At 40.1% G+C, this 27,997-nt stretch overlaps 2 protein-coding genes across 2 annotated transcripts in view; one reads left to right on the top strand and one right to left on the bottom strand.

Annotated features, from left to right (window-relative positions):
* LOC138948541 (suppressor APC domain-containing protein 2-like) overlaps positions 1-11,239 on the top strand; it is a 31,556-nt gene extending 20,317 nt beyond the window's left edge. Inside the window, exon 6 of the mRNA XM_070320099.1 lies at positions 7-11,239. Coding sequence (XP_070176200.1) covers positions 7-129 — 123 coding nt within the window. The 3' untranslated portion in view covers positions 130-11,239. The remainder of the gene's footprint in view (positions 1-6) is intronic.
* Positions 11,240-16,671: 5,432 nt separating this feature from the next.
* On the bottom strand, positions 16,672-27,141 carry LOC138948511 (spliceosome RNA helicase DDX39B). The gene is made up of 10 exons (XM_070320064.1): positions 27,063-27,141; positions 26,264-26,486; positions 25,873-26,000; positions 22,688-22,964; positions 22,307-22,425; positions 19,234-19,365; positions 18,726-18,835; positions 18,310-18,454; positions 17,586-17,733; positions 16,672-17,177 (listed from the first exon to the last, which is right to left on the bottom strand). Exons 2-10 carry the CDS (start codon positions 26,472-26,474, stop codon positions 17,164-17,166), a joined length of 1,284 nt encoding a protein of 427 aa, XP_070176165.1. The 5' UTR covers positions 26,475-26,486; positions 27,063-27,141; the 3' UTR covers positions 16,672-17,163.
* Between the last annotated feature and the right edge of the window lie 856 nt (positions 27,142-27,997).

Genomic DNA, 27,997 nt, shown 5'->3' with positions numbered 1-27,997 from the left:
TTTCAGGAGGTGACGGACAAGTCAGACAAGATCTCCAAGCTGGAGCAGGACAAGGCCAGTCTCATACGCGAGCTGTTTGATGCACGCTCAAAACACAAGTCCAACTACGATGATACCACCTTCATGTAAGCTGGAGCAGGACAAGGCCAGTCTCATACGCGAGCTGTGAACTGCTCAGTACCAGGTCTTGCATGTTTTCAAGCATACACAGGCACATTTTGTGCAACTTCCAAAATAACCTTCATGTGAACTGTTCAGTGCCAGGTTAACATTTGCAGGTTGCTCATTTTGTGAGGCATACATTTGTACATTTTGAGCAACTTCCAAGACAACCTTCATGTAAACTGTTCAGTGCCAAGGTTAACATTTGCAGGTTGCTCATTTTGTGAGGCATACATTTGTACATTTTGAGCAACTTCCAAGACAACCTTCATGTAAACTGTTCAGTGCCAAGGTTAACATTTGCAGGTTGCTCATTTTGTGAGGCGTACATTTGGAGCAACTTCCGAGACTATCTTCATGTGAACTGTTCAGTGCCAAGTTCAGTGGACATTATCACTGACGCCACCTTGCACAATGTGCAAAGGGTTGCAGCTCAAGCAGAAGCGCTGATAGACGATATTTGTAAATAACTCTGTCACTGCAACATGACCGTTCAGCAGTTATGCCGCTTGAAGCACAGACAAATATTTTGACTTTCGCTTCCGGCCAACACGTGCTCGAAGTAAACAAGCAAGGAGAGAGGAGAGAAATCGGTCCCAACAATATGCGTTGCTCTTGGGGAAAGTGCGATTCTGAAAGTCCATACCCTGCGCGCGTACGCAACGTTAGTTTCTTCGTATTTGTGAAACGTAACATTACACGGCAGTCACGAGCTAAAGGGTGTGTCAAGAACACGTGTACAGGAACCACGTGTTGTTTGTCCGAGTAAGCAAGGGTACTCACTCTTTCACAAATCATACAAACCCGACAGACTTATTTCTGGAATTCGTCTATTGTGCAGCCATGGTGATGTCATTTTCACGAGAATTTGTCAGCTTCCTGTTTCACTTGTGAAAGCAGGGCGGGGGATGTAGCTCAGTCGGTAGCGCGCTGGATTTGTATCCAGTTGGCCGCTGTCAGCGTGAGTTCGTCCCCACGTTCGGCGAGAGATTTATTTCTCAGAGTCAACTTTGTGTGCAGACTCTCCTCGGTGTTCGAACACCCCCGTGTGTACACGCAAGCACAAGACCAAGTGCGCACGAAAAAGATCTTGTAATCCATGTCAGAGTTCGGTGGGTTATAGAAACACGAAAATACCCAGCATGCTTCCTCCGAAAGCGGCGTATGGCTGCCTAAATGGTGGGGTAAAAACGGTCATACACGTAAAAGCCGTGGGAGTTTCAGCCCATGAACGAACAAACAAACAAACTTGTGAAAGCTGGGCTTTTGACATGCCATATGAGCTGTTCTTCTTCTTGCGTTCGCCGTCACACCATCAGTTTAGTCTGCGAGACGAATGACGTCGTGGCTTCCAGGTCTTGTCTGCTCCCATAGAGTTTGGTGCGGAGAGGGACTGATGCTGGCCACACTTTGTCTCTGATTGGTTTGAGTTGGGGGCATGTCGTTAAGACATGTTCTGGAGTCTGGTCTTCCAGACCACAGGGACAGGTTGGTGATGGGGTCAGCTTCAGCTTCCTGAACATGTGGGCGTTGAGGCGACATATGAGCTGTTCAATTGGGGTGTTTACTTGCAGGTACACAGGAAAGGGATTGGATAAACACATTTTGTGAGAATTGTAAAATTTGGGTAAAACAATCATTGTCTTGGACTTTCTGGTGGACTTTGACAAAACACAATTTGTGTGAGCTGTATGATTTGGATAAAACAACTTTTTGGTTGATTTTGTTGAGACATGTTTTTTTGACGTGCACTATTTTGGGAGACCGGCTTTATTTGTTTATGCAAGCTGTGAACTGCAAGATTGGTTTTAATGACTTGACTTTCAAGTGTACATTCGATTTGCACATGATATGTTGTACAAAAAGTTGCACTGCTCTAAATTGTTCTGTAACTGCAAATTTTATGGCCAAAGTTTTAATCTCAATGATATTAGAGTTGTACTGAAAGAGTGTGGAAGGAGTGGATGTTGTCATTAGATTTTAATGTGAAACTATGACAAGATCTTCAAGCAAGAAGTTGAAGGTGGGGGGGGGGGGGGGGTGCGTGTGTGTGTTAGAGCCAGTCTTGTTCCAAAGAGAATAGTAGAAAAGAGTTTTTGTTTTATTTTGGTGTTTTTTTTACAACAGGAGTAGAGATACTTAAGAACATAATAGTTTTATGCAATGTTTTTATACCTGCCATTTATAGTAGATACAAACAGAAAAATCTTATGACCAGTTTATTCTAACCATAACATTTTGGGCAGTTTATTGTTTTGTCTTTGTAATTTAAGTTAACTTCAGTGCTACTGTTCTTGTGTGTATCCTGGCCTTTTTGATTTTGTTTCTGTCAGAAACTAGTAGTCTTACAAACTTCCTTGGTAACATTCACATTTTTTTCAACCAGACAATTTGTTTCTAGTGTTGATCATGTTTTGGGAAATTTGACAATTCTTATTAGACCAGCTTGGTGGCTTTTCCCCGGTTTTTTTCTTTTTATATTTAGTCAAGTTTTGACTAAATATTTTAACATCGAGGGGGAATCGAAACGAGGGTCGTGGTGTATGTGCGTGTGTGCGTGCGTGTGTGTGTGTAGAGCGATTCAGACTAAACTACTGGACCGATCTTTATGAAATTTGACATGAGAGTTCCTGGGTATGAAATCCCCGAACGTTTTTTTCATTTTTTTGATAAATGTCTTTGATGACGTCATATCCGGCTTTTCGTGAAAGTTGAGGCGGCACTGTCACGCCCTCATTTTTCAACCAAATTGGTTGAAATTTTGGTCAAGTAATCTTCGACGAAGCCCGGACTTCGGTATTGCATTTCAGCTTGGTGGCTTAAAAATTAATTAATGACTTTGGTCATTAAAAATCTGAAAATTGTAAAAAAAAAATAAAAATTTATAAAACGATCCAAATTTACGTTTATGTTATTCTCCATCATTTGCTGATTCCAAAAACATATAAATATGTTATATTCGGATTAAAAACAAGCTCTGAAAATTAAATATATAAAAATTATTATAAATTTTTTTTTTTCGAAATCAATTTAAAAACACTTTCATCTTATTCCTTGTCGGTTCCTGATTCCAAAAATATATAGATATGATATGTTTGGATTAAAAACACGCTCAGAAAGTTAAAACGAAGAGAGGTACAGAAAAGCGTGCTATCCTTCTCAGCGCAACGAATACCCCGCTCTTCTTGTCAATTCCACAGGCACTGCCTTTGCCACGGGCGGTGGAGTGACGATGCTACGAGTATATATAACGGTCTTGCTGCGTTGCGTTGCGTTCAGTTTCATTCTGTGAGTTCGACAGCTACTTGACTAAATATTGTACTTTCGCCTTACGCGACTTGTTTAAATTTTACGCAAGCATATTTTACTTTTTGTTTTTGTTGATTCTATATATTTTGTTGTTTTCTTTGGTGTGTGTGATTTATTAAACAGTATTTGAGATATTTTGAGCGATGGTATTGTGGCTTTGAAGCAGGTAGAGTGTGTGCATGTTTATGTATATCTGGAACTTTTCCCTCCTAAGTCAAGTGTCATTTTGACAGGTTTCTGCAGCTAATGGTGTGGTTGAAATATATCATTTCTGATGCTGCCAGTATAAGTTTTATTTTTTTCACACACATTTAGTTGAGCGTTATCAAATAGCTCAAATTTGTATGAGTTGCGTTTTACCTTTATTAACACTGATATGTAAATCTGAAGTGAAATTCATCACAAAATGTGTTCTTGTTGTGATTTATTTGATGTTGTGATATAGATGTGTTAATATATGTGCTGTCCATATGCTGAAAAGTTTAGTGTGTTCATTTAAAGTTAATGCATATAAATGCAAATAATGTCTTCATAACGCATATGTTATTACAACTGTAGTAATGTTAAATGTAATTAACACACTCTTTGTTAGTATGATGTTCTTCACAGACATGTTATCTGTTGTATTTTCTATATTATAAAGTCACTCTATGACATTGCAACCACACATTATCAGATCTGCTTGTGGACAAAACGTAAGTGTTTACATGTTTCTCATTGCAGAATCTGATATTTTTTAACCACAGAGGTTGTGTGCGTATGTATTAGATTAAGCGTATGACACTTTTTATGCTCAAGAATTGCTTGATTCATAATCTTTTTTGAGTGTTCAGAATTTAGTCATCATCGTACTGGTATATGTATAATGTTTGAATGTGTGCAGGATTATGCATCTGAATGTGAACCCCCATTTTAAGACCCTGAAAAATCTTTGAAAATGAGCTCTTAAAAAGGAGGTACAGTTGTACCTGCAATGTGTGGCCCTCCCAGGAGAGGACACCTGCCTTAAAAGGACACCTTCTGGCATCCCTCTGTCTATTATCTCTACCAAAACATACCTGTCACGACAGGCCACCTGCAATGTAGGGACACTTTTGGCTGGACCCAAGGGTGTCCTTTCATCGCAGGTACCACTGTAGTCTTAAGATGGGGGGGGGGTACATTTAGAGTGGTTCCGAACAGAACATCTAAGAAAACAGGGTCTTAAAAGGGAGTCTTATAAGAGGGGTTCCACTGTACTTGGGCTATCCCTGCACTTCTTTTATTAGTTGATGTTTTTGTGGGTTTTTGTGGTTTTTATATTTAGTCAAGTTTTGACTAAATATTTTAACATCGAGGGGGAATCGAAACGAGGGTCGTGGTGTATGTGCGTGTGTCTGTGTGTGTGTGTGTGTGTAGAGCGATTCAGACTAAACTACTGGACCGATCTTTATGAAATTTGACATGAGAGTTCCTGGGTATGAAATCCCCGAACGTTTTTTTTCCTTTTTTTGATAAATGTCTTTGATGACGTCATATCCGGCTTTTCGTGAAAGTTGAGGCGGCACTGTCACGCCCTCATTTTTTAACCAAATTGGTTGAAATTTTGGTCAAGTAATCTTCGACAAAGCCCGGACTTCGGTATTGCATTTCAGCTTGGTGGCTTAAAAATTAATTAATGACTTTGGTCATTAAAAATCTGAAAATTGTAAAAAAAAATAAAAATTTATAAAACGATCCAAATTTACGTTCATCTTATTCTCCATCATTTTCTGATTCCAAAAACATATAAATATGTTATATTTGGATTAAAAACAAGCTCTGAAAATTAAATATATAAAAATTATTATCAAAATTAAATTGTCGAAATCAATTTAAAAACACTTTCATCTTATTCCTTGTCGGTTCCTGATTCCAAAAACATATATATATGATATGTTTGGATTAAAAACACGCTCAGAAAGTTAAAACAAAGAGAGGTACAGAAAAGCGTGCTATCCTTCTCAGCGCAACTACTACCCCGCTCTTCTTGTCAATTTCACTGCCTTTGCCATGAGCGGTGGACTGACGATGCTACGAGTATACGGTCTTGCTGAAAAATGGCATTGCGTTCAGTTTCATTCTGTGAGTTCGACAGCTACTTGACTAAATATTGTATTTTCGCCTTACGCGACTTGTTTTAAATTTTATTTGTTTGGATTACAATTTACATGTTCACAAACTGAACATGGTTTCCTGAGCTGCCAGGCAGAATGTTCTAACATGCTTTTTGTGTGCTTTTGATTTTTATTTACATTCACACATCATTTCAGTCAAGTGGTCCCATGCTTTAAAACAGCTAATTGTAGTCCCATTAAAATGTGATAATTGACTGCAAATGTGGTTTTGCACTAGAACTGCGCTTTCCTCCACAGATTTGTGGACACCGGGGATGGTGTGCATGAGAAAGTGTCCAACTGGGTGAGACCAAAGCACTGGGTCTGATTGGTTGAAATATCTAGCAATTCTCAATTTCAACCAATCCGTCACTTGGTTCACACCCAGTTGGGCACTTCTTCGTGTACATATCCCCAGCTGTTAACTTCTGCTTTTTGTGTCCCAGTCCTCTCAATCTCATACCTTTAAATAACTACGTTTTCATTGAAAGAAGTTTGAACTAAGATTTTGTGTTTAAAGAAATTGGTGCTTCATGGATGCCATTCATTAATAGTCCCTTTCATGGTCGTGGTATCAGTTACTCTTCCAATAAATATTATAATTTGGATGTGCATTGATGATCAATTTTTCATATATTTGGTTAAACAAAAAATGTCTTGCAGTTTTATTGGGAGAAGGATTTTATTGTACAAGATGCAGACGTATAAGGCTTTTATTTATAGTTGTGAAAAGAGTTATTTGCTCCAAAAAGGCTGTATATATATAGAGAATACTACATGGCTTGCTGTGTCGTACCAGATTTAAAAAAATTTTTTTTTTTATATGAAGTCTTATATCGCGCGCGTATCTCCTGACTCGGACTCAAGGCGCAGGGATCTATTTATGCCGTGTGAGATGGAATTTTTTACACAATACATCACGCATTCACATCGACCAGCAGATCGCAGCCATTTCGGCGCATATCCTACTTTTCACGGCCTATTATTCCAAGTCACACGGGTATTTTGGTGGACATTTTTTTTATCTATGCCTATACAATTTTGCCAGGAAAGACCCTTTTGTCAATCGTGGGATCTTTAACGTGCACACCCCAATGTAGTGTACACGAAGGGACCTCGGTTTTTCGTCTCATCCGAAAGACTAGCACTTGAACCCACCACCTAGGTTAGGAAAGGGGGGAGAAAATTGCTAACGCCCTGACCCAGGGTCGAACTCGCAACCTCTCGCTTCTGAGCGCAAGTGCGTTACCACTCGGCCACCCATATTTTTAAAATATTGAACTGCGAGCGAAAGCGAGCTGTTCACTATTTGAAAAAGCAACGAGTGTAAATCTGGTACAACACAGCAAGCCATGTAGTATTCTGTTTATCCTACATACTGTACTTACGTGTATTTTACTGAAAATATCCTGCAGTCGAGGCAGCTAAATTGAAGACGCTTGTTTTGGAACCTTGATCTCTTCTAAAGCCTCGTGCAATCTATTACGTCAAAGCAAAGAAATGTCACTCTCAAAGTGTGGCGTGACGTGTTAGTTCTAAAGATTCATGGAGGGTAATTAGCGAGCGCAATTTTTGTTTCTATTATGACGTTTGTCTCGGTGACTTTGGCACCATAAGCAGTGGAAAAACAGGTCCCTGCCAGACTTGCTTGACATGACCTCATTTACATGATATACACACGAGTGATTTGAACGATTATTATCTCACGGGTGTCTCTCACGTATGTAGGATAAAATATATTAGCCATAAAAATGAAACTAACTTCTAAGACAGCTATTTGTTTGTCTGTAGACAATTGTAATGAGGTGTTAAAACCATGTAGTTTTATATATTTTTTTGTTTGTGTGTTAGAATTCTTATGGAGTGTTGTTAAAACTGTGTTGTACACAAGTTTAACTAGTGGTGTAATCGCTCGACTTAAACAAACCATGAAGTAATTATGAATATGTTTATTTTGATTTTAACATTTAACCATTGTCTTTCATAAAGATGTGCTTGTACATATGTATCACAAGATGTATTTTGTATTCACTTGATAGCAAGAACAAACTTTATGTATCGCATTGTGTGGCACAGATACAGAGTTGTCTTTCGCAACCGGCCCCCGTAGCGCAGTGGTTAGCGCATTGGGCTGCGGGCCGGGAGGTCGTGGGTTCGAATCCCATCAGGGTCATGTGGGTTTTTCGGGCTACGGTCGGCTCCTACCCAGAGTGGAAGTGCTATGGTTCCTACGGGAAGGCTGGGATCACACAGTCGAGTGTCATTCACTTAACGAATGCGACTTTGAGGGTGCTCAGGTTCTGTTTACCTGACCAACACCGCAGGTGCGGCAGTTCTCGGGCCTGGTTGACGCCAGGATATATTATGACAGTAAGCGTAGAGTGCTGCCCTGTCACGTAGTCTCAAACCAAATTACACTGTAGCATCATAGCATAGACATTCTCATGCATAGTTTTAGCCAGATGGAGAGATAACATGGCTTGGGAAAAGTGATACAGGTAGTACATTGGGGGCCCAGGTAGCTCAGGTGGTAGAGCACTTGACTTGTGATCGAAAGGTCGCTGGTATCTCATCTAAAGTTGGGTTAAAACCCTTGAACATGCCCCTAATGGCTTTGCCGTGAGGGCGTACAACTTTAATTTTTCCCCCGTGATAGTACATGTGTGAATAACTTATGCCCCTGCATTTCCAGGTCTGAATAAGTTCCTGCCTAACACATGGGATACTTCAAAATGTGAACTGGGATATATATATATATATACTAGATGATTACCCGCTTCGCCGGGAAGAAGTAGAGCCGAATACCAGGCTGCGAAGGAAAGGAGATAAACGCGCAAAACACTGGAGACCTTCTAAAAATAGTAACGTGCAGTGACCTTCTAAAAATAGTAACGTAGTAACGGGAATATGGATTGACGCCACACGGAGGAAGGGAGATAATCGCGGCTGAAAACACTGGAGAAGATAAGGAAGAGTTACTGGTAGTGGATCCCGACAACAACAAAAAAACAAAAAACAAAATCGGTTCAGCGCGCACAGCGCTGCGCGCTGAGAGCACGTGTTGAAATATCTCATCAATGAGGTTGTGTCCGGGGTGTAGCTGAATACGGTGTCCAAATTTGAAACAGATCCATCGAGAACCTTGGCCGCGCATCGCGCACAGACAGACAGACACACAGACAGACACTAGTCGTATATATATATAGATACAGCAGCCTTCCACTAACTCCAAACATGGGCGATTGAACCCTTGGAGCTTTAATATTTTTGTTTTAAAAGTCTGATTTTAGCCAAAACTTTTATTTATTTATTTATATGGGAGATTTATATAGTGCTTGACGTTCTCTAAGCGCTTTACATATTAATTTCTGCCGTGTGAGATGGAATTTTTTACACAGTATATCACGCATTCACATCGGCCAGTAAATCTCAAGCCATTACGGCGAAAATTTACTTTTCACGGCCTATTATTCCAAGTCATACGGGTATTTGGTGGACATTTTTGACTCACATGCGAAGCAAAAGTGAGTCTATGTACTCACCCGAGTCGTCCGTCCGTCCGTCCGTCCGTCCGGACGTCCGGACGTCCGTCCGTCCGTCCGGAAAACTTTAACGTTGGATATTTCTTGGACACTATTCAGTCTATCAGTACCAAATTTGGCAAGATGGTGTATGATGACAAGGCCCCAAAAAACATACATAGCATCTTGACCTTGCTTCAAGGTCAAGGTCGCAGGGGCCATAAATGTTGCCTAAAAAACAGCTATTTTTCACATTTTTCACATTTTCTCTGAAGTTTTTGAGATTGAATACCTCACCTACATATGATATATAGGGCAAAGTAAGCCCCATCTTTTGATACCAGTTTGGTTTACCTTGCTTCAAGGTCAAGGTCACAGGAGCTCTTCAAAGTTGGATTGTATACATATTTTGAAGTGACCTTGACCCTGAACTATGGAAGATAACTGTTTCAAACTTAAACATTATGTGGGGCACATGTTATGCTTTCATCATGAGACACATTTGGTCACATATGATCAAGGTCAAGGTCACTTTGACCCTTATGAAATGTGACCAAAATAAGGTAGTGAACCACTAAAAGTGACCATATCTCATGGTAGAAAGAGCCAATGTACCATTGTACTTCCTATGTCTTGAATTAACAGCTTTGTGTTGCATGACCTTGGATGACCTTGACCTTGGGTCAAGGTCACATGTATTTTGGTAGGAAAAATGTGTAAAGCAGTTCTTAGTGTATGATGTCATTGCTAGGTTTAGTTACCCTAAAGGTCGAGGTCAAGCATGTGAGTCGTATGGGCTTTGCCCTTCTTGTCTTGTTTTATCTATGCCTATACAATTTTGCCAGGAAAGACCCTTTTGCCAATCGTGGGATCTTTAACGTGCACACCCCAATGTAGTGTACACGAAGGGACCTCGGGTTTTCGTCTCATCCGAAAGACTAGCACTTGAACCCACCACCTGGGCTAGGAAAGGGGGAAGACAATTGCTTACGCCCCGACCCAGGGTCGAACTCGCAACCTCTCGCTTCCGAGGCAAGTGCACTTACCACTCGGCCAACCTTTTCCCCGTGTGTTCATGAAAGCGGGCGGGGATATAGCTCAGTTGGTAGCGCGCTGGATTTGTATTCAGTTGGCCGCTGTCAGCGCGAGTTCGATCCCAGGTTCGGCGGAAATTTATTTCACAGAGTCAACTTTGTGTGCAGACTCTCTTCGGTGTCCGAACCACCCCCCGTGTATACTACATTGGGTGTGCACGTTAAAGATCCCACGATTGACAAAAGGGTCTTTCCTGGCAAAATTGCTTAGGCACAGTTAATAATTGTCTACCATACCCGTGTGACTTGGAATAAGGCCGTGAAAGGTAAATATGCGCCGACATGGCTGCAATCTACTGGCTGTATAAAATTTCATCTCACACGGCATCACTGCAGAGCGCCTAGAACTGTACCCACGGAATATGCGCGATATAAGACTCATTGATTGAAACAAATGAAGCCAACTCTGTTTCCATGCCACGCTTCTTATGTAACTAATATATATTTCACTGCTTCTAACCAAGTAGTTGTGATAACCTAGATCTGTGTTAGTTTAAACTATGAGTCTGGTACAACAAGGTGTTGGTGGTGTTTCAAGTGCTCCCAGGGGGTTGTAAACTTGAAATTGTTGATGAAAAGCAAGGAAGTCAGCTGACTTTGTGTTTGCAATTATTACATAGCTTTTTTGCTCCCTTGCATTTTATGAAAGGCCAACAACAACAAATGTTGGTTAAAAGGGTAACCCGACTAACTCTACAACTTTTTGTTCATTTCTAAAAAAAAACAAAAAAAAACCCAACCTTTGGCACATTTTGCCAACCATATCGGGACCAAGAGAAGTAACCTCCTTCAAACTCAACTAAATTTTTTATTTTTTTTTAAATTAAAAAACCTACCTACCGACCCACCCTCTTTTTTGTGGTCACATTACCCTAAACCGACTTTGTTTGCGTATGGCCTAATGCAAGTTAAAATGCTCCTTGTCAGTGTTACTGTATTTCAACTGAATTGAAAAATTCAACTGTGCTAGCAAGTGTCATATGGTGATGTTTCATATCAAAATTTGCAAATATCAAGTCATATTGCTTGAAAGATAAATATTTTATGCGTGTGTGTGTGTGATAGCCTGTTTATGTCTTGTGCTCATGTTTTAACTGTGAACCTTTTTCCTGCATTAATTGTTTGCTGTTGATAGAAATTTGAAATCGTACTATGACTAGTCTTGAGGTATTCTCGGAGGTTATTTGAGCTGATGGGGTCTGTGTCGACCAAAAGAGTGGGATTCCCTGTAGGTGGAGTTCCTGTGGATGGATTCCCTGTATACAGGGAATACCACAAGGTGTAGTGCAAATTTGAAAGGATTCTTCAAACAAGTCGCGTAAGGCGAAAATACAATATTTAGTCAAGTAGCTGCCCTTTTTCAGCAAGACCGTATACTCGTAGCATCGTCAGTCCACCGCTCATGGCAAAGGCAGTGAAATTGACAAGAAGAGCGGGGTAGTAGTTGCGCTAAGAAGGATAGCACGCTTTTCTGTACCTCTCTTTGTTTTAACTTTCTGAGCGTGTTTTTAATCCAAACATATCATATCTATATGTTTTTGGAATCAGGAACCGACAAGGAATAAGATGAAAGTGTTTTTAAATTGATTTCGAAAAAAAAATTTTGATAATAATTTTTATATATTTAATTTTCAGAGCTTGTTTTTAATCCGAATATAACATATTTATATGTTTTTGGAATCAGCAAATGACGGAGAATAAGATAAACGTAAATTTGGATCGTTTTATAAATTCAGTTTTATTTTTTTTTACAATTTTCCGATTTTTAATGACCAAAGTCATTAATTAATTTTTAAGCCACCAAGCTGAAATGCAATACCGAACCCCGGGCTTCGTCGAAGATTACTTGACCAAAATTTCAACCAATTTGGTTGAAAAATGAGGGCGTGACAGTGCCGCCTCAACTTTCACGAAAAGCCGGATATGACGTCATCAAAGACATTTATCAAAAAAATGAAAAAAACGTTCGGGGATTTCATACCCAGGAACTCTCATGTCAAATTTCATAAAGATCGGTCCAGTAGTTTAGTCTGAATCGCTCTACACACACAGACACACACACAGACACACACACAGACACACGCACATACACCATACCCTCGTTTCGATTCCCCCTCGATGTTAAAATATTTAGTCAAAACTTGACTAAATATAAAAACGGCGGAAAACATTATATACCCTGTGAGCTATCGAGGATCCTCCCCGTCTGGGCTGTCGAAACATGGTCTTGTTAAAAGACGTTTTCAAATGCGGTTAACGGGGAGATACACTCGAAGCACATTTAGCGAAGTTATGTTGCCAAATCATCAAAGATCAACATTTCACTACACGGATCGATGCACAGTCGAAATAGATGTGACTTTCACACGACCGAAGACTACTTACTAGCAGACTACAAGATCTAAATATTTAGATCAGTGAGAGCAATCCGTTGAAGAACAGTTACTCCGCTTATTCGTCTTCAGTTAAGCTTATTTCCCCTGCCATAAGTTTCCTTGCAGATCTGCAGTCGCGTAGTGAAATGAACTAGTGTCATCGGAAGATTCTTCTCAGTCAATGATCAAAGCACAGTAAGTTCTATGCTGACAAAAGTCACTTTCGGACAACACGACGATTGACTTAATTTATGAGCCCAAAGCGGGTAACAATATCGACAAGAATGTACGCATTTGACATTAAATGAAACATTCATAGACAGTTTCCAACTCACCAGATCTGCCAAAGTCTTGGTCACCTGCGTTATTCCTTCCGAGGCGACGTGACGGCGCCACATTTGTTTGTTTATGGCTGTTTATCGCGAAACAACACGGTTGAAATTCAGTTTGTGTGTAAAATACCACAAATGTGTGGTGAATCAGTTCGTCATCTGCGTTTCGATGGTAATTCAGTCAGATTGGAGTTACTTTGAATCGAAGGCGAGGGTAACCTGCGTTATTTGTGAGACGGCGTGAAAAAATTTGATTGCAATATTTTATACAGAAAGTAAATTTCAATGATTCTGGCTCAGACTTGTAGATCTGTTATGCAGTGTTTTGGTAGTGTATCTGCTTTTCTGCTATGAAGCTCATTTGGAGTGATACGCTGATCGAAGTGGGGTACCCTATGTGGGACATCAGCCGTATGCAGATGATTACGCCTCAGAACATTCTCGCATTTCACAAAGACAACAATAATTTGCAACATTTCAAGAACTGCATCAGTTTTATTAGATACTATTTCAACAAAAACAGCACAAACACGACTATTATCAACAACAGTGAACACAGAACGGGAGGTAAGTCTTCAAAGACGCACCAAGTGTGCGTTCCCATTTTTGGACGCCATTTTTGCTAGCATTTTCACAGTAAATCTTAATATTTCCATATCTATTGAATGATTTTGGTATTTTCTTTGATTGTGCCGATTCTCCTATCTCTCTGGCATGTACTGGGTGCTTTGTGACCAGTTTCTCCCCTAGACTGTATTGAGAAAATGCGTCCGTGTGAGCTGACCCCCACTTGTGACCAGTAGCAAAGAACAACTCACATGGATTCCCACTCTTTTGGTCGACATAGACCCCATCAGCGTTATATGATCACTGAGATTTAGCCGTTTTTCATAATTCAGCTAATCATGTATCTAATTGCTAGTAATCTTTGTCTTTGTTTGCAGCTAAGTGTCTCACTGCCTAACCATCATTCTTAATTGAAGTACAAGTAAACTCAAATTTGATATCTTTGACTTTCCAGATGTGAAATATAGTGAAACAGGACTCTTACTAGTTTTATTTCTGCCACACCAAGTTAACAGTGGAATAATACTCCAAAAACAGATAGACTGCCAACGTTCTAAAATTCAGAATCAAAATTTTACTTCAAAGACCTTTGGGTCGACGTTGTAGTAAATGTAACGTTTTGTTTATTCGGTCCAATTTACCTACCATTCTTGTTTTTTAACAGTGGAATACTTTTTGGGTATTTATTGGTTGGTGTTTTTTAACTGGAAGAGAAAGGATTATGAAAATGTTAAATAAAATACAGCAGTCCCTGCAATGTACGGCCCCCGCGTGAGTGGCCATCTGACATGTACGGACACATTTGCTCGGCACGGACATGTAAAATAAATTAACTCTGTCCGTGAGAGTGGAAAGTTTTGGGGAACAGTGGACTTGTGATACCAAAGATAAAGCTGCTGCTTGAATTTAATTTTACTGCCAACATTCCAAGACTGATGATTAATATGCATGTTGCTTATTTTGCTGCCTGCTGAATAAATGTTGCATTATACATGTACATTAGAAGTGTGTCTGTGGGTATGGATGCGTCTGCGTCTGAGTCACTCTGCTCTGTTTATTGGTTCCGTAAATCAGATATTGCAGTGTGTGCTGTTTTTTCTACCCTTTTAACAAGCTTTAGGACTTTCTCATCTTCTAATCTATAAAGCTGGTTTCTACCTGTCTGTGGGTTTGTCTGTATGTATTATGACGAAAGGCTCCGAAAAGACTGCACCGACTGAGACAAGAATTTCAGAGTTTGTTTGCCGCTTGCCACATGGTACTTTTGAAAAAAATCGTTAAAACAGCAGATACCCTATGGTCACTGACGGCCAGCCAAGAATATTTACTTCTCTACCGTGCACGTTATTGTGCGTGTATGTATATATACAGACCTGCCAACCCTTGTGAAGCGAGTAGCAATTAGGATTTTGTTTAAATTTTCAGTGTAGCAAATGGTGTTCGAGTAGCATTCTCAAATGTATCACACATCCGCATTTATGCCATCTTGCACAAGAAGACATTTAGTCGAGTTTCATGATAATGCAGGAACATAAAATGCCCTTTAGCAAGTATCTGAAGTACCACCTTTCAGTATAGACTGTTTTATGTGGAAGGCAGAAATGAATACCTAGTTCAAGCTCAAGTTTATTAGTCCATAACCCATGGGGGCATTTTGAACAATAAATACAATCAATACAATCATGATATATGCTAATATAGTAAAAAAAATTAAAAAAAAATTAAAATTATTTTTTTTATGAAAAACTGTTACAAATTCTATTAATAAAGTCCAAAATATTCTTTAGCAATTTCTTTTTCTTAGTAGCAACAAACACTGTACGTAGTTTCTTTGGTAGCAAACAACTTTTTAAATTTAAGTGCATTAGGTTTTTTCCAATAGTAAAGTGGTAACAACTCAGCTCTTTCTTCTTTGGAAAAATCAGACAAATAAATAATGGAATTCATCACCTGTGTCTTGACACACATTTGGTGCAAGTTCTTTCTGACCAGGACTCTCAAAAAGAGGGAATTGTTAGCATGCTTGTGATTTGTTAAAGCGTAGCAGTTGGCAGCTTCCTACTGTCTGTCTCTCCCTTTCTGTGGTGTCAAACCTAACTGGACAGAGAACCATTTGTGTTCGTCCAACAAAAGATCTTTTTCTATTCAAAAGAAATATCACGAAGAATTGGTACTTAAAATGCACTCCTTAAAAATGTTACCCGTGTAGCTCCTCTAGAACAGCTAAAATGAGCCATTGGTTGAGACTTCACTTTATAAAATTGTTTTCAAACTAAGAAAATCAACTCCAAATGCTATGATATTTGGCGAACTTGGAAGATATCCACTAGATGTTGATATGAAATGTAGAATGCTTTGCTATTGGTATAAACTGATTAGTCCTATTCATAAAAATAAATTTTCAAGTATTGTGTATTGCTTTACTTATAAATTGTATATCAACAAGATGATTGAATCTAATTATTTAAGTTTTATTGAAAAACCCTTAAATGAAATTGGTCTCTCTGGCCTTTGGACTTTTCAAGAAAATGTTCAATACTCAAGCGCATGGTTTAAAACGAAAGTAAAAAGAAGCTTGTATGACCAGTATATCCATAAATGGTTTACAGAAATTGGAACAAAAAATGTTTTGGAATTATCGAATGTTTAAAGATATTTTTGCATGTGAAGACTTATGTCACACACCTGCCATATCAGCAATGTGTTTCAATGATGAAGTTTAGAACATTAAATAACAATTTGCCTGTACAGAAAGAACGTTATCTTAACATCCCAAGGTCAGAAAGAACTTGCACCAAATGTGTATCGCAAGATATAGGTGATGAATTCCATTATTTATTTGTCTGTGATTTTTTCAAAGAAAGAGCTGAGTTGTTACCACCTTACTATTGGAAAAAAACCTAATGCACTTAAATTTAAAAGTTGTTTGCTACTAAGAAAAAGAAATTGCTAAAGAATATCTTGGACTTCAATAGAATTTGTAACAGTTTTTCATATTTTTTTCATTTATTATATTAGTATATATTATGATTGAATTGATTGTATTTATTGTTCAAAATGCCCCCAGGGGTTATGGACAAATAAAACTTGAACTTGAACCCTACTTGTGTTCAAGTACATACACCATTCATCCATCTTCACCATCAACTACTCAAATGAACACACATCAAACAAAGTTCAGCTCGTTGAAGGTTTATTTGCCATTTCCTTGCTCACACTTCCTCATTCACACACATACACCAACTTCATTCAAAACACTCCTGAGAGCAAGTTCATGATTAAAACATTTATTAAAATTTATGAGAAAAATAAAAACAATGAAATACCACTTTCAGTGAAGATAGTTTGATGTGAACTAATGATTAAAAACACTGATGTATGATGAAATGAAACTACATGCCTTTTTCTAAATAAGATAATGTCACAGGGTCTTTTCTTTGTCGTAAATGATTAATGTCCATGTTCGAAATGTTCACTTGTAAAGTTCCCAAAGGCAATTTTAATAATTTTGTAATCTTTTCCTGGAAAAACACAATGGAACTGGAGGGATGATCCAAGGTGGTTATGACTTCTGCAAGTCCTTCTCATGGGAACACGATGGATGATAAAGACGGACGGTGAAGACTATCTTTGCAATGGCTGTCCCAGACATGGGAATGGTTGTTTCTTTAACGTCCCTCAACTGAAAAAGCACAAAAGAATGTATAATATATCAACTGCTTCAAAGCCTTTTGCACAAACAGTGTCATTCTGCATTTTTTATAGCATATGATAAAAATTTTAACACAAGTCAAAATTGCAGCTTTGTTCAACTGAATGTCCACAAAACCATGCCCACGAGTCACAAGGTTCAAATCTAAAGCATTCACCAATGAAGAACGGGGGAAAAAATGCTGTACAATTATGCCCTCAGTGACTGCTCTTCAAGACAAAGTTATTTTTGTGTGTGCTTTCTTTTTTTTATCAGAAATATATGGCCACACATTTGTCACTTTAGCACCCAAACAGCATTATGCAACATGCCTGCTCAATGTAAGCTGTCTACAGTTGAGCAAGAGACTAAGCACAAAGGCAGGCAGACAATACTTACTGTAGGAAGAAATGTCGATCTCGTCGGGCAGTTCCGTGATGTTGACCTCAAAGCGCTCCTGGACGTCATTGAGGATTTTGGCGTCGTTCTCATCAGATACAAAGGTGATGGCCAGACCCTTGGTGCCAAACCGACCAGCACGAGCAACCTGAAACATCAACAATACACACATAACAATACTATTCACTGGCATCTTCAAAGACGTCCCAACCAGTTTCCCCTTTGTTTTCTCCACAGTCCTGCCTGGTTGTGTGCTCCCAATTGTTTGTTGTATTGCACGCCACTCAATGTTTTCTGAATCAGACACCGTCTAAACCAGCCCTGCCTTCATACATCTACAACCCTCACCTCACTATGTGACAACAAACTGGCTCTCATCATCTGTCTTCAGATGTAACCACCAACCCACATTGTTTCATATTCATCATCCACTTTGTACAGCTGTTACTATAAACACTTTTTGAAGTAATAGTATGTGGACATTTTCCCTTCTGGTCAGCATAGTTCAAATTATTTCCACGAAAAGTGCCTTCCTATCACAATTTACTACCTGAACATCTCACACATAACCTAATTTGGGAACAACCTTCAGTAAAAAAATAAACACTGAGCAATCATCCAGCCAAGCTTTGTGCAAACCACAAGAGTGGATGTCTAGATTAGAAGGAGCGAACGAGAAGATCCAGCCAAGGTAATGACTGGTTCAAGCAGACGGGATACTGACCCTGTGAAGGTAGGTGTCTGAGTCCTCCGGCATGTCGTAGTTGAAGACGATGTTGACTCTCTCGATGTCCATGCCACGGCCAAACAGGTTGGTGGCCACCAGGATTCGCTTCTGGAAATCCTTGAACTGCTGGTACCGTGACAACCTGAATATCAACACAAATATAACATTCATGGAACAGTGTTCTTGTCAACACCCCACAGAGCACAATTTATGGCTAAATTGAATCCCAGTATGCATTAATTATGTCAACATTTTCTGCTTGACAGTTCGGGCATATCTGTGAATCATGAACTCCTTGAATAGTGAAAATCAACTTAAACTATCAGTAATCACGAGTAACCCAATCAAGCAGCCCCCCACCCAGAACTATATTATCAAGTGCAGACCAGAATGTTCAAAGGTAAAGAACGAACCTCTCTTCTTGTGTCATGAGCCTGTGGATGGCGATGGCGGGGAAGTTCTGCTCCAGCAGCAGCTGTGCCAGGGCCATGCAGCGCTGAACGCTCTTCACAAAGATGATCACCTGAAAAACACATAGTCTAGAACAATGCAAGTACCACTTTTCTGTGTTGTGCTGAGCAGACCCAAAGAAAAGAGTATAGTCAGATGAAGGGGCCAGGCAGTATAAATGTAAGATTGCATAAGGATCTGAACCCTGCACTATTCATAAGAAGAGTATTCTTCAACATTTATGTTAACCTGCTTAAGACGTATTTTCAAGTGAACAAAAACATTCGAAGTTGCCAAAGGTGTACTGTGCCAAACTGTGTATTGTTTTTCACGCTTCAATTATGAGTATCATTACTCCTTAACCATAGAAACCTAAATACAAGAAAGCCCAAACCTGAAAAGCGACCAAATTCACAATGAGCAAGAGACAGTAGTTCCATCAAACGCACAGCCCACAAACACGAGACCCACCTGGTTGAATTCCAGCACGTCAAGAAGCTCAAAGAGCTTGCGATTCTTCTCGTTGTCTTTCAGCTTGCAGTAATGCTGCTGCAGTCCGTGAAGGGTCAGCTTGGAGTCATCGTCCACATACACCTCCATGGGCTGCAAGTCAAGTTAGCAATATGTGCAACCTAACATTTCTAGGTACTGTGTGATCACAGCTACAATTTTTCATACTGTGTGATAACATTTGTAGCTATGGTCAGACTTCCACAAACTTTTCTGTTCTATTATTCCCCCACCTCATTCCAAGGCCATACTGTACATTCTAGGATTTATATGCGTTTGCATTGAGCAAACATTACACAAATTCTGACGTCTACATGTAATCAAAATCGCCTTAGTGCACAACTCTCTAAATATATTTAATGTCTACTCTCCCCTTTTTTCATCTGAAATATTTTCTCACATGTTCAGTTTTACACATGCTCAACAAAACCCGAGAAAAGAAATGCTTGTTTACTGTGCCTTCTCCATCTCTATTGAGCCTCTCAATAAAGTTTCCAGCCGACAGAAAATCTGACACGGATGTTACGAACAATGAACAGGCATTTCTTTCAACAAACCAAAACTGTCAACTGAGAAACAAACAAAAAAGAATAATAAAATAATAAAAAAAGAAACACCAAGTGTTTGTCTGCATGTGTGCATTAGTGCGTGCAAAGTAGGCTGGAAAACCATGTCTGTTTCCGCAGTGCCTTTGGACCCTCCGCAGTTGCAGCGTACTCCAAGAAGGCAGGAAAGGCCAGCGCAGAGCTTTCTTTACCCGAAGCCGCAAGGCAGAGACGGCACCAGGCACGGACACACCACACCATCACTGCGGTCGGAAATGGGTCCAGCTAGTCAGGTCTAGATGCTTGAGGCATTCCAAACTCTCGTAGCTTTTTCCACGCATCCCTCCCAGTCCCACGGAGCTCTCCTCCACATCCACACTACTCGTTGAAAAATGTTCTGGGATTTAGCCTTGGTGATGAGGCTCGCGATTCCTATTTCATGATTATATCTGATTTTGTTTTAATACTAGGACTTCTGCAGGCAAGACAACCTGAGGTCATCAGTTTGCAGAGACAAAGTCTTCCATGAACTATCTCGAAGACCCGAGACACACTCCTCCCCTGCGTTCAGCGCAAAAGGATTCATTGTGCCTCAATTTGCCTAGTTGAGGTTTACGCTGTGTGAAATGCATTCCAACCCCTGCTATTCAGAAGCCTTCCTGCACAACACAGATTTCACTGAATTGCTACATACAGATTTATCTGGTTTTAGTTTTTTTAGTTAAATTTTCTTGGTGCGAAATGCATTTCAGCCCCTGCTATACAGAAACCTTCCTGCACAACACACACGACATCCAATCTAACCTACTTGTTAAATATTGGGCCGACCAAAGCTGGGCTTACCAATTTAGTACACATTATGAGAAATACATTCAAGCCTCTGCTATTCAGAAACCTTCCTGTACACCCCGATTTCAACTTAAGTTTTTGACAGCCTACCAATCTAGTTCCTATGTTGTGTGAAATGCATTCCAACTCCTGCTATTCAGAAGCCTTCCTGCACAACACCAACTATAGCAGCTTCAAGTTTTCAACAGACTAACAATTTAGCTTTTATGTTTTGTGAAACACATTCCAGCTCCTGCTATGCAGTAGCTTTCCTGCATCTCAATTTAAGTTACAGTCGAGCAACCAATTGACACATTCCTCCCCTGCGTTCAGCGCAAAAGGATTCGTTATGCCTGAACTTTTCTAGCCGTAGAGGTTTATACACTGCGAAATGCATTCCAACCCCTGCTATTCAGAAGCCTTCCTGCACAACACATATTTCGTTGGTATCTGTTTTAGCCTGCTAATTAGATTTGATGTGATATGCGTTCCAGCCCCTGCTATGCAGTAGCCTTCGTGCAGATCATAGATTTTGCCTGAAGTTTGCAAGTCTACAAATTCAAATGTAAGGTTATGTTGCGACATACTGTATACATTTCAGCCCCTGCTATGCAGTAGCTTTCCTGCATACCGCAGTTTTTACTTTGACATTTTTTTTATTTTGTGTGCCATGCACTCCGACCCCTGCTGTTCAGAAGCCTTCCTGCACAGCACTCAATTTCAAATGTGTACAACGGAAGTATGAATTACGTGTCATGGGAGCTGAAGCTTAGTTTGGTCTGGTTACTGCCCGATTTAAGGTTTGCCTATAAAATATTTGTATACCATAGAAGTAGAACTGCTCTCTTTCAGAAGCTTTGTCAAAATGAAATCCAATGTTTTAGCACTCAACCTACCATTACGTTACACACCATGTGAAATGCATTAAAACTCCTGCTTTTCAGAAGCTCTTCAGCACATCATAGGCCTACATTCCCTAACTTTAGCTGCCTTTGAAAGCTACAACAATCTTACATTCTGATGTAACTTCTATTCATTTTTGTGTGTGTGGGTAATGTAGTTAAGCTAATCTCAGCCTTCTGAAATATTTTGAATGCTTGAAGCTTACTGACAATTGTCAAATTTCATTTGACTTTTTCTATTCAACAACTTTTGCTCCGATTTTTGGCCACTTTTTTTGGCCTGCTTATTAGGAGGATTCTCTTAGATTAACCATCTATTTATTTTCCAAAACAAACCCTATTTTTATTATTGGAGGCTATGTTTCCTTTCATTTGAACCCTGCCACTAATTTTTTTATTGTCCTTTTCTCTTTTTAAAAAAAATAAATAAATAGAGGATTATGGAACTGCCTGCTGAGAAGAATGTCTTTCAAACAGGATTTCAGTCTTTCGCACAGGTCCAGGCACATTCACGAGAACCTAGCAGACATGAAAGCTGAAGATAAACGCTGCGCAGACGAGGAAGCCAGGTTTCCTGCCAGTGCCGACAACTCGTGACGAGAGCAGACTGCCCGACGGAAGGGTAAAGAAAAGCTGTAGCCAACGGAGGACGTGAAAAAGATCTCAGCCACCGCTCCCCACGCTCGAGAACGCAGAGGTAGCAGGCCAGGGACCGGAGCAGAAGGAAGATGGAGGGGGGAAGTAGTGGGGGGCAATTACATCTTGCATGAACTTCTTGCAGATGGGGCGGACATCTTTGCTGAGGGTGGCGCTGAACATCATCACTTGCTTCTCGTGGGGCGTCATGCGGAAGATCTCCTGAACGTCACGCCGCATGTCTGCAACACAAAGACAACATTTAGCAATCATACCGCAGCATTATAAAGACACAAAAGTTTAGATTTCAATTTTAACAAATCTTCGCTAATCAGTACAAGATTAAGTAAGAGGCTTAATAAAGGTTGACAGGTATTCCAACAGCAGTTCCAAAATCAATGCACTGAAAGCATTCATCTATCCTTTACGGCACAATCCCATCACAGGTTCACAAAGATAGTGGAAAAGAAACAAGCATGACACAAAACAGTCCTTCACACTCACCAAGGTCAGCCAACATCTTGTCGCACTCGTCCAGAATGAAATGTTTGATGTTCTTGAGGTTGAGCGTCTTGGCCTTGGCCAGAGCAAACAGACGTCCTGGGGTGCCCACCACAATGTGGGGACAGTTCTTCTGCAACACCTCCTCGTCCTTCTTCACTGGCATGCCCCCGAAGAAGACGGCGATCTTCACGTTGTTGGTGTACTTGCTGAAGCGCTCATACTCTTTGCTGATCTGGAAAGCCAGCTCACGTGTGTGAGCCATGACCAGTACTGACACCTGCAACAAGAATGCACACATTAATCTTAAAACACACCTCTTCAAGAAATACACCTGATTTTCTTTTCTCAGTCCACATGTAGTGTATTTGTTGTTTTAGTGATAATGTATATAAACATCTAGGGCTGTTTTCAGTATTGTTGATAACATGTTTTGTTTGATTAAAGGTATTCAGCTGGTATTTCCCTTGTTTTCACTACCTATTTTATTCATGTTTTTATTACTTAGTTAGTGGAAGAATTTTTTGTAATGTACAGGGATCGCGCTAGGATTTTTCAAATTGCGTACGGCTCTCGCAATGTCGGCCAAAAAACGCGTAAAGCAGAACCGATTTTGCGTCACACTATAACACAGTTAAATCATGTCAAAAGCATGCAAAAAAACGAGGACAACTTTCGCTGCATGCCGTTTTGAATGAATCAAAGACAGGCTTAAACTGAAAGCGTCTCTCGGCCTAGATTTGGCGCCACACGCCCAGTGCATTTTGGGTGTATGTTCTGTTTCAGAAAACCGACCGGCGTTGCTTTGTCTTATGCCGAGAGCACGTCACCTACTTTTGTTTTTATCCAAAACAGACTTTAGATTTGAACTCGCGCGCTTGTGCTATGTTTGATCCAGAACAGACTAGAGATTCTAAACTCGCGCGCGTGTGCTAAAGTTTGATTCAGTATTGGGATGTGCTGCTGAGCATGCCGTTTTCAATCGAAGTTGTTTTGCGTACTGTGACAAATGGATTTGTACATAATTTTGTATTGGAGTTATGTGACGCAGGTGTATAAAATTTCATGGGCCACAAACTTTGAGTAGGCACCGCACAGTAAAATATCACTCGTGCAGTGCAGTGCTGTCATGTGTGAGATGTGACCAATCAGAGAAGAGTATTAACTGAGGTCGCGTTTTATAGACCGTATACAAGCAGAGCTTTACAGACCGTTGAAGGGAGAAGACGGGTCTCTTTTTGGTAAAGTTTCTCACCGGGCGCTGGAGGTCGGTTGGTACGACTCGTGCCGCGGAATTGAATCGTAGGATTCAACTGCTGTGTTTACAGCATCCCGGGCTGAGTGGGTAGCCGCGGAAGTGGGGAGACGAGACGGGAGGTTCCGCCTTTGCGTCCTGAGCCGTGAGTTTCGGGGGCGCAGGAGGGAGTCAGCGTGAAGCGCTGCAGAACGGGGACCCCGTCCCATTCCACCACGCGAAGACAGTTTGCGTGGGTGGTGTGGACCAGGGCGTGTCACTGTATGTGTGTGAGTACGACTGGAAAGACGTAACCGGCGAGAGAGCTGTGTGGAGATAAGTTCCCCAAGTTAACAAACACGAGACGTAGAGCGTTCGTGACTTTTTATCTGTGTGTAACAGAAATGACAATTGACAGAAGTATTGCCTGAGACAATGACTTCGTGTGTAGTGGGGCAGACAGGCTCCCACGGAACAAAGCTTGAAGTGTTCTACGTGTGTGCACGTGATTTATAGACTGCATGAGAAAGTAACATGTGTGTATTTCTGTGCAGCTAGATTTCTGTATATTGACAGAAATAGAAACTTTTATGTTGAGCGAGAGTGATTTGTAGAATGCATGGGAAATAATATGTTTATGTTGTGTTGATTGAATATTTCAATAGAGGAACAGGGGCAAAGGGCCGTAACCGTGTTCTTGTCTTTGTGCCTGGTTGGAGTGTTGTGTGTGTGTGGGAAGACTAGGTAGTAAACAGAGAGAAGCACGCACAATTTCTGATAGGAGTAAATATACAGACATACACACGTAAATTCCAGCCGTAACAGTACGCGTTACGCATCAGCGCCGGGAAAATGCATGGGCGGATTTTAAAACGCGTCAAATACGCAAAAAACATGCGTTAACGCGATCCCTGAATGTATGTTTGATGGTGTATGCTTTTAATTAAGCGTTATTGACTATGAATGTAGATGTAAATGCTCGTATAACTGTTTTAATTTTAAATGTGACAAGCGCAAAGAGCATAATTGTAAAGTTATGATGTTGCGCTATATAAATGCTCATTTATTATTATTATTATTATTATGCAAACTGGGCGAGCTTACACCTTTCAAGAGAAATGCCCTGGAGTGGGGTGTGCAAGAAAGCACCTATCTTTACAAGCAATCTGACCCAGTGCTTGGTTCCCAACTGGATTGTAACTTCCTTTTTGTATACTACCCCAGGATTTCAATCTAAATAAGGCCGCCCCCCCCCCCCCCCCCCCCCAAAAAAAAAATAGGTCAGTTTACGGTAACATAGGCAAAAAAAATAGGGTCGGTAGGTCGGGATTTTTTTCCCACCAAAAAAACATATTTTTACGTTATTTTGCACAAAAAAATCTAGGGCCTCGCGAAAAAAAATAGGGTCGGTCGGGTTACCGTAAACAGATTTTTTTTTTGTGGGCCTAACAGGTGGCATGGAGTCCTTAACTGCAGGAGAAGTAAAGAACCATTGACGATCAATTGCAGTCTTTTTGATCATTTTTTTTTTTATATATACTTTGATTGCAACTCACTCTCAGTAGTCTCTCGTTGTCAACAAAATGAATTAACTTAGGTTCTAACAAAATAGTAACATTAGCAGATAACCTAGTCAAAGAAAGTACGCTTAGGCCTAAAAAAAAAATAGGTGTGGTTACGGTAACCCGACCTACCCTATTTTTAGGGGCCGATCCTATAACTTTTTATGACATTTGTCAAAAAAAAAAAAAAAAAAAAAAAAAAAACGAGTGCAAAAAACGCAATGAAAGCGAAAGCGCCCGTGTCGCACACTTATTTCCCTGTCAAGTAGGTTTAATTTGTACACATTAGAAAAAAAAGTAAAAAAAAAAAAAAAAAGTGATTGCCTACCTACCTACCCTATTTTTTTTGGCTATGTTACCGTAACCACACCTATTTTTTTTTTTGGCCTTACCTGTCCATCCACAGGCTCAAGTTGCTGCAGTGTGGCAAGAACGAAGACAGCTGTCTTTCCCATGCCAGACTTGGCTTGACAAAGCACATCCATGGATAAGATAGCCTGCGGGATGCACTCGTGCTGAACTGACATTTGGGAGAAAAAAACAAAGAAAAATCAGTAACAAATACACAAAACCAATTAAGTCAGGCTTTGATTGAACTATATCTGCATCCTTTAAAGAAAACAATTCTAAAAGGATGTTATCAGCTTACGATACACTTATTTCAAGTCCTTTGTCAACAAAGAAGACGGGTCAAAGCAAACAATCAAGCACAATTAACAAAATTTAGTCTTCCCAAATGATGAATTCCGAAGAATTTCTGTAGAACAGTCCGCAGCTACATACCTGCTGAAGGATGCTCAAAACCACAGTCAATGATGGCACGCAACAACTCAGGCTTGAGGAGAAAATCTCGGAAGCCAGAGCTGTGAATTGATACATAGGTTCCCTTCACATCTTTCTTGGGTGGGCCGTCGCCAGTTGCCCCTTCGACAACCGTTTCATTTTCCTCATCCTCGTAGTCCAAAATGTTTTCCTCTGCGGTATCATCAGCCATTGTGGAATGAGTCTGTAAACATCAATGATCAAAGCACAAAGAATGAGAATTGAGATTCACTTTCACTTCTAACTATACCATTACCACAAGATCAGTGGTCTATGCACATTGCATTGCAACATTTACCATTCATTTTCCTATTGAACAACACAAATCATGAGCTACCTCGAAAGGTGACAACGCAATGAACAAAACGGCTTGGTTTTATTGGGTCAAACAAAGCGTCTTGCGTTCATCTGCGTTTCCTTCTTGACCCGACCATTTCTTGGGCTGCAGTCGACAGGTCCGAAACAAAATTATGATTAATACAGGACACATTGAATCTTTGAATAATATTTGTCACGCATTTGAGGAAAATATATTAAATCTTTAGCACTTACTTTGCAAAATTTTTAGTATTCTACGGCGAAAGACCAAAACGCAGTTTCAAACCGGCGACGCTGACGGAATTGAAATATCTAACTGCAGATTGTATTTAGCACACAAATTGACGCACAGTGTACCAAACAAAATCAAACTTTAAGATGCCAATGAAATGGATCCTAATAATACAGTATCGTACAAGGATGATGACGATTTTTTTCTTACTTGTTGTGTTGGACGCACGTACGGCAAGATGGCGATCGTGCAAAGTACGTAGCGGAAGTTGTAATAGGGCGATCACGTGATCGCCACATTACCCACTGAAGTTATTTTTAGATCAATGCAATTTCCACATGATTACAAAATGGCAGACGGTGACGATAGTGATGAAAACGAGCACAACCATAATCACAACAAGGATGGCCCTTCGGAACTACCAGGCCTAGAAAACCTTCAAATCGATCAGCCCGAAGAACCCGATTTAGTACAAGGTGACAGCCATTAAACATTAAAATTAAAATTTATGTTTGCCGATCTCTATGCACAGATCATAAGTGACAAATTCAATGAATAAAGATCCCGCAGGAATTTCTAGTTTATTAAAACTGACCCAGAGTCAGTAAACACATTCTGTGCATTGGATATGATAAGCAAATGCAATGCGTTTTTTCCGCTCTTATTAGTTATTTATAGATTTTTGTAGTCAGTAATAACTATAAGGTTATGATCCTGATCCTGAAGTGAGCGTACATGACAACACGCATGTGTGTAGGTGACCAGTGAGAGATGATTAAGTGAATATGATGGTGTGTGCGTGCATGTGTATGTGTGTCATTGTGTGTGCGCGTTGAAATTCAGAAGGCATGCCCATTGTTGTTCTCAGGTCTCAGTCTTCTGTCATTGACGCATACATTTCCTTTTTCGATCTGATCGACGCATTGTTTCCCATGACCCATTCATGGTCAACTGTCCTGTAGTTTTGGCATGTAGGAGGTCTTCTGACAAGACAAATTTGACATAGCCAGGACATTTCGACCATTTTCAATCCAGGTTGAACCGACCTATATTGTCCTCTGAGTCAGGGAACATTTAACACTGTATGGCCATGCAAAACAATTATACTATACATCTTTTAAAATCAACTTCTTAAGAAAAAAGGC

This window comes from Littorina saxatilis, linkage group LG15 (assembly GCF_037325665.1).
Source record: "Littorina saxatilis isolate snail1 linkage group LG15, US_GU_Lsax_2.0, whole genome shotgun sequence".
Classification (NCBI taxonomy): Eukaryota; Metazoa; Mollusca; class Gastropoda; order Littorinimorpha; family Littorinidae; genus Littorina; species Littorina saxatilis.
Note: the sequence above shows the minus strand (reverse complement) of the source record. Positions and strands in the feature narration are given on the sequence as shown.

Excerpts from the sequence above, each read along its gene's own strand:
- LOC138948511 (XM_070320064.1), bottom strand. The coding sequence starts at position 26,474 with ATGGCTGATGATACCGCAGAGGAAAACATTTTGGACTACGAGGATGAG. Across the intron at positions 22,426-22,687 it reads CAAGATGTTGGCTGACCTTG|ACATGCGGCGTGACGTTCAG; the intron begins GTGAGTGTGAAG and ends TTTGTGTTGCAG. Across the intron at positions 17,734-18,309 it reads CAGACACCTACCTTCACAGG|GTTGCTCGTGCTGGTCGGTT; the intron begins GTCAGTATCCCG and ends TTGATGTTTCAG.